At 34.5% G+C, this 7273-nt stretch overlaps 2 protein-coding genes and 1 pseudogene across 2 annotated transcripts in view; 2 read left to right on the top strand and 1 right to left on the bottom strand.

Annotated features, from left to right (window-relative positions):
• The window catches only part of LOC104747403, a 5900-nt gene extending 4412 nt beyond the window's left edge, over window positions 1-1488 (top strand). The window contains exons 7-9 of the mRNA XM_010490880.1: window positions 250-340; window positions 466-676; window positions 1006-1488. Of these exons, the coding sequence (XP_010489182.1) occupies window positions 250-340; window positions 466-676; window positions 1006-1226 (523 nt within the window). The 3' untranslated portion in view covers window positions 1227-1488. The remainder of the gene's footprint in view (window positions 1-249; window positions 341-465; window positions 677-1005) is intronic.
• On the top strand, window positions 2676-4121 carry LOC104768084 (annotated as a pseudogene).
• Window positions 4353-5384, bottom strand: LOC104768081 (putative F-box/kelch-repeat protein At5g03000). The gene is made up of 2 exons (XM_010492014.1): window positions 4647-5384; window positions 4353-4544 (listed from the first exon to the last, which is right to left on the bottom strand). Exons 1-2 carry the CDS (start codon window positions 5382-5384, stop codon window positions 4353-4355), a joined length of 930 nt encoding a protein of 309 aa, XP_010490316.1.

Genomic DNA, 7273 nt, shown 5'->3' with positions numbered 1-7273 from the left:
CTTTGTCTGTGTTTTCTCATTAAATCACCACAATACGTCCCTTCAATGCCCAAGAATGTTATAGGTATCAGTTGTTGTCCCTTCATATCAGTTACCAAATGCAATCCTCTATATGATTAGAGAAGGTGAAAATTAGAAACTTGGAATCTTGCGTCAGGAAATTTCTCATATTATGAAAAAGTGATAAATATGTATGGATTATATTTCGTTGGCCTGTTTTTTCAGTTGCTTTTCATTTCTGGTTTTCAGGTTCACAAATGCTTTAGCAGGACTAAACGTAAATGATATGATACAGCGAACTGGTGGCAGGCTTGAATCTCTTCACTCAGAAGGAGTTCATGTGCGAAGAGTGATCCCTTCATACTTCTGTTTAAAATTAAGAATATTTATTCTACTACCACTATTATCGTTCTGTTTTGTTGGCTGAAAAAAATCCACCAACTAAAATGAAATCTCGTTCTGCAGAGGCTTTCAGAGATGTGCTGTTTTGCAGTCACTCATCTGCTTATCCTCAGTAAGTCCATGATATCTCATGCCAACAAAGTTCAGGATGAAGACGCTGAGGCGTTGAAAATCGAGTGGCCAGAGGATCCTACTGAGAAAGCTAAGCTGATTAAAGGCAAGGCAGAATCAATGGCTGGATATGTTGAAGCAGTTTCCAACAGTTTTATAACAGGTTGGTCCACAGTTATTCAACTTACTTTGACTTATAACTGTTCTATTGCATGTCTTACCGAGTATCCTGGGTTGCTAGAATCATCTTATGTAAGGATAATATTAATTGCTCTTTTCATTTGTAAAAGAAGAAGGTAGAAGCAACGTTTCTTCAACTACACAGACTAAAACTGTAAAAAAGGGAAGTTCTTTGAAATTAAAGTTCACCGTAGCCACTTAGGGGTTCTCTCTTGTATATAGTTAGCGTCTGGGATTTAGACAGAAGACAATATGCTTGTGAAACAGTAGATGAAAAGTGACAGTTTCCAAATACCCTTTTCCACATTGCAGGTATATCAGATGTATCTGAAACATACTCAGCTGCGATCAAAGGAGTTACTGCTGCTGCTGATTCCCAAGATGAACTTCTGAAAACATCAACCATGCAGGAAAAAGCAAGCACCTTCAACGATAGTCTTCGCTCTGACCAAACCACAGCTATCACAAAGATCCAGGAAGGACTTCAGTACTTATCCTATGTTGTGATATCTACCTCAATGCCCTCTGCCTGATATTATAATAAGAGTTAGATGGGTCTTTCATGTGGTTTTTTTTTTCTTTCTTTAACATGACTCGGATTCGGTTTAGATTTCTTTGTAGATATTATCATCTCTTTCGCTAGGCTGCTCTTTATTCTCCCACTTGTGCTCTGCTTCTTTGTTGTCTGGATCTTGAATGTTTGATGAAATCTAGAAACCAAAGATTAAAGCAGGGAAGAGATTAGTAGTTTTATTTTGTTTTTGTTTTAAATAATATGCTGTTGCTTCCAGAGTATTTACTTGGAAATTGGTTTAGCTGGGTTATTGATCTGTAAACGTAGTTTTCAGTATTTGTTGACATACACATTTTGCGTTCAATAAAAGTTTGCAAGAATTATTGTTGCGTTCACTAAATCATCTTTGAATTGCTATTTTGTTCTCTATAATAGAGGAATCTTTGTAGAAAAAAATAGAGTTCCTCTATTTATAGAGGAAAAATAGCAATTTCTAAACCCAATGTGCTCAATTCCAATCTAAAGGTGCAAAAAATCACCATGCGCCATTTCCAAAATCTGCCGGATTCCGAAAATTCAGACGGGCACTGTCACGTGTTTATCGGTTCTATAACGCCAAGGAAGTGGTTTCTCATGCATTCCCACTTTACGTTTCTCAGGTGGCAACACTTCTACAACATTGTTTACAACCACCACAATATAGAAGAACGTAACGGCTTAACACTACTTATTCTCTACATAGCACAAATTTAATTGCAAAAGCCCACTACTTTGCTTTCAATTCTATTCTCCCACCAAATATTGCCATTCCAACTTATCTGTCTGTACCTTCTTATAAATTTATGATTTGTGGAAGTCATCGATACAGTATGTGCTATGTAGTATAACTTGTTTACGTAATCAAATTATGCTGATTTTAACGTTCTATTGGTGCGTATGCATTAACATATTTTGTTTCGAATCGACTATTTAAACCTAAGCAAAAATTTGGCTTGGTTCTTGTATATAATTCATTTTGGTTCGGCTTTTGTTTCTTCTTTGGCTTTTAATTTGTGTTTATATACAAATATAGAATAAAAATTATACCTCTTAGCTTGGTTTGTTTGTTATTCAAATCCTCTTCCTCCACCGTCTGATTCATTCCCCTTCCCTCATCTTAGTTTTAATTCATGGCTGGTAATTTAATGATCCGTTCTGATATGTTAAATTATTTGATAATGTGACAAGACAACTCTTACTATGGTTATTCACTTATTTGAATAGTACTCCCTCTGTTCCTTGTTAATCCATTTGTTAGGGGAAATTTTTGTTTTAAAAGATGTATTTTTAAGTTATATATGCACTTTTTTGTAGTTATTGATAAGAAAACTAAAAAAAATGGGCAAGAAACAGAGGAAACAGAGCAAGATTGACATTGTTTGCTACATCTTTAAGTTATATATGCACTTTTTTAAAGATGTAGCAAACAATGTCAATCTTGCTCTGTTTCCTCTGTTTCTTACCCATTTTTTTAGTTTCCTTATTAATTTTCTCTAAAAATCTCAAAAGACGGAAGCTTCCTCCGGGGCCACAAAGGCTTCCGATCATCGGAAACTTACACAACGTCAAAGGATTGTCTCACATATGTTTTCGAGACCTCTCCCAAAAGTTTGGACCAGTGATGCTTCTCCATTTCGGATTCGTTCCCGTGGTTGTGATGTCATCAAAACAAGGAGCAGAGGAAGTTCTCAAGACCCTCGATCTTGAATGTTATAGCCGACCAGAGACGGTAGCGACCAGAATGATCTCTTACAACTTCAAAGACATTGGATTCGCGCCTTATGGTGAGGAATGGAAAGCGTTAAGGAAGCTCGTGGCTATGGAGCTCTTGAACGTGAGAAAATTGAAGTCAATGAGGTGTATTAGAGAGGAAGAGGATGACGTGATGGTCAAGAAACTGACCGAGTTAGCTTTGACACAATCCCCGGTGAATCTGACGAAGACCCTTTTCACGCTCATAGCGAGTACCGTGTGTAGGCTCGCGTTTGGGATAAATATCCATAACTGTGAGTTCGTCGTGGCGCATAACGTTGAGGATCTAGTTAACACCCTAAGTTTGACTTGCTCATCGACGGTTCTGCTTTCTCTGATTTCTTCCCTAGAGTTGGTTCGCTTGTCAACCGGGTGTCTGGTCAGAACAAGACATTGAGTAATGTTTTTTCGGAACTCGACACTTTCTTCCAGAATGTGCTAGATGATCATCTCAGTTCTGGAAGAAGAGTACCAGAGACACCTGATGTGGTTGACGTGATGGTTGGTCTAATGAAGAAGCAAGAGAAAGATGGAAACTCATTCAACCTCACTACAGATCATTTAAAAGGAACTATCTCGGTAAATTAATTTTCTTACAGACTTCAACACCTTGTGGAGTTGTGACCTTTAGTTTGTGATTGTGTCAGGACATATTCCTAGCAGGAGTAAACACAAGTGTCGCTACTAATAGGCCTGGGCAATGACAGAGCTGATCCGAAACCCGAGAGTGATGAAGAAAGTACAAGAAGAGATTCGGACGACACTCAGGGACAACAAGGAGAGAATCATAGAAGATGATCTCAATAAGCTTCACTACTTCAAGCTCATGGTCAAGGAGACATACAGGTTACACCCAACAACTCCACTCTTGCTACCAAGAGAGACATTGTTTAACATGAAGATCCAAGGCTACGACATCCCCGCCAAAACGCAGCTGATGGTCAACAGTTAGTCCATCGCACGCGATCCAAAGCTCTGGACCAACCCGGATGAGTTTATAATCCTGAAAGGTTTCTTGACAGTTCCATAGATTACAAAGGACTAAACTTTGAGCTTTTACCATTTGGTTCTGGTAGGAGAATCTGTCTCAGGAAGGGAAAACTACCAAAGACATTGACTTAGAAGCAACCGGATCGATCATTGTTAGCAAGAAAGCAACTCTTGAGCTTGTTCCATTTCTTCGTACATAACTAATTATGGAACCAATAGTCTAAAAGACAATGTAATATTTTCTTTAAACAAGCACAATAAAATCTCTTAAAAATCATGCTAGTCGTACCAAAAAAAAAACTAAAAGAAAAAATCCGTACAAACTCTAAAATTAAATCGAAAAACTAAAATAAAATTCCAATGATCAGTATGTCACAATAGCAGAATGCAAAAAGAAATCAGGATGATATTCGTCTTGGTCAAAAATAAACATATTCTTAGACCATTCAACCAATCCCCAAAGCCTTCCTAAATCGCGTCTCTCAAACGAAATCTCTGCACACCATATCTCTGTTTTACATTCGTCGAAATCAAAATTTCCACGAGCTATCAACAACTTCCACCAAACTGTTACTCTCCTTCCTCGGTCGTAACTTGCCACCCAAGTTAGATAACTAGTAAAATATGAATCACGGGGCACTCCTTCAAGTCCCTCAACCTTACGACTCAACTCCAAACTCTCCTCTAGATCACACCACACTAACATCCCATCCGAAATCGATATTTGGTACATCATGTTCTCTATTTCTACCAAACACACATTCGTGTTCAAGTTAAGCTTCAAACCATCCATATCATAAACTTTTCCACCCATTACCAGTTTACCTGGAACCACACTCTTACGAGTAGTGAGATCTAGTACTGTTTTAGGCAATAATGGCTCCCAAATTTTGGTCTCTGGATCATAAACCTCTCCCCAATTCTCGATTTTGTGGGAGTTAGAGCCTCCAATCACGTAAATCTTACCGTCGATTACATCAGCGGCTGGAGATTTTCTACATAGACGCATATTTGGTAGTCTACGCCATTGATGTGATTCACAATCAAGAACCAAAACTCTATTGCCTTTCTTTCCATATTTGACGAGGCCTCCGATTATGTAAATCTCTGAACCGATTGAAATAACGGTGCAGGAATCGGGATGTTTATAATACGAATGGATACCTTTCAGTTTCTGTTGTGTCGGAAATGGTACAAGTGTGAACCAGCGAGGATCATTAGCTTGCACGTCAAAGCAGACGCAGAGGTCCTCTTCTTTTATTCCGTTGCGGGAACGTGTGGCCTCAAGATCAGGGGAAGCTATGAGAGTTGGACGGCGGTACTTAGAGACACGAGCCAAACAGTTGAGAACGATGTCCTCCGGTAATGAAGAAAACGATGTTGGAAGAGTCGTCATCATTGTGTTCTGTTACTGCCAGGTTTTAGGTTTATGGTTTCTCTGTTTTAACTTTTAAGTATTTTATAAAGAAGACATAAATCATTGATTAAAAAAACTTTAGCAACATTTCTATCATATTTTATGATATTCTAGGGAATTAGTGGTATTATATAGTAGTATTAAATAAAGTTTAGAGATATTGTGATTATTAATTTTATAATTTAATATATATTACTTGATATTTTTATGACGTGTATCTCAAATTTTTAGAAATAATCTATACACTGTTATGGCTATTAAGGCAGAAGTATCCATATAATTTTACACTCTTTCTTGGTAAATATTTACATCAAATGACATTTGTCTTAAGATGATCATTTAAAATTTTGTTATTAAGTGTAATTTAATTCTTAAACTAATAAAAAAATTCAAATAATTCTTACTTTCCATAAAATAGTATTCAATTTCTCTCTCAAATTAATTATGTATGAAAGTTAGTAATTAAAATTTCAGTTATTGTTACCTAATCAAATTTTTGAAAACTAAGATTTGATAAAATAAAATATGATTTATTTTTAATTATTATATTTATAAGTTTTTGTTAGATTTAAAATTATTATTTTCCTATCATCTTTCTTTAATTTCATTTACAAACTGTTTTGAATTCTCATAAATTACATATCATTAATAAATAAGTTTTTTTTTGGTAAGCAGTAGTTTTTTTTTCCTACATATGTTGTGATTTGAATATTTTTTTAAACAAACATATATTAATCAATTTATATGAGAAATGTGTGTATAATTTTCCATCAGCGAGTTGAAAAAATAAAATATTGTGGTTTGATAAATTAAGAAGTTTTATTTGCTCACAATTATAATACTATAATTAATATTTTAAAATATCTTACAAAATAATGTGAGTAAATACGACAAACAAACAATATAAAATGATAGTATATATCAGACAAATAGAAACAATATAATTTTTTAAAAGAATTTGTATAATGAGATCAAGATATTGATATGGTATAATCAGATGATATGCTCAAATTAAACCTAGACGTACTCTCTCAAATTAAGAGATCATTGTAGTATTTAGGGGTCGAATTCCACAAAGACTCAAGATTACACAATAAATTATAGAGTTTTATAATTACGCTAAACAAGTTGATTTAAATAAGAAAAGCAATGCAAAATATTAAAATAAAAGCTGTGAAAATTCAATGGATTAAAAAGCTAGGTCTAGAGAATTTCTCAGGAAATTATAAAATATTAAATCAATAATTAAATAGGATTCAAGCAATTAAGATCAGATCTAGAACTCTAAACTCTTTTGTAAAATAAATCAGTTCTCACCGCAAATATTATCTAAATTTAAAACCAGAAAATCCATATCTCTTTGTAAAATTCTAGGTTAAAAATCAGCTTTGAAAAACAAGTTTAGATTGTTCACAAAATTACTAAATCAAATCTCTTTGTAAAAAGTAATTTTGCTCATCAAAAGTTTTTAATCAGGAAAATCAATTATATTCTCATATCAATTTATTTTTCTAGGTTATTAACTCTAGATGGCTAATCAATGATTAATATGAATAACAACCTATGATGAAGATCTATAAAGATAATGAATCCTAAATAAACAGATTTAATAAATCATAAAATCTCTGTGAAAAACCCTGAACCTAACATGCAAACTACTCAGACATGTTTGACGAAGAACAAGACATCTTTTTTGAATAATAAGCAATTGAAATTATAAGAGTAAAGAGGGAGTTTATGAATTTTTCTCTCAAAGCAGTTCAGATCTCTGTCTCCCCAAAAGCTCTTAAAATCTCACAGGGTTGCAGAAAATAAAACTTGCTAGAAAATAAATCAGGGTCTCTAAAACCCAAAAACAATATATATAT

The sequence above is a fragment of the Camelina sativa genome, chromosome 19, assembly GCF_000633955.1.
Source record: "Camelina sativa cultivar DH55 chromosome 19, Cs, whole genome shotgun sequence".
Taxonomy (NCBI): domain Eukaryota; kingdom Viridiplantae; phylum Streptophyta; class Magnoliopsida; order Brassicales; family Brassicaceae; genus Camelina; species Camelina sativa.
The sequence above is the reverse complement of the archived record's forward strand: the minus strand, read 5'-3'. Positions and strand labels throughout refer to the sequence as shown.

Coding starts and splice junctions, on each gene's coding strand:
- LOC104768081 (XM_010492014.1), bottom strand. CDS start 5,384: ATGACGACTCTTCCAACATCGTTTTCTTCATTACCGGAGGACATCGTT. Junction 4,545..4,646: donor GTTTGGAGTTGAGTCGTAAG/GTTGAGGGACTT, acceptor GTTTGGTGGAAG/TTGTTGATAGCTCGTGGAAA.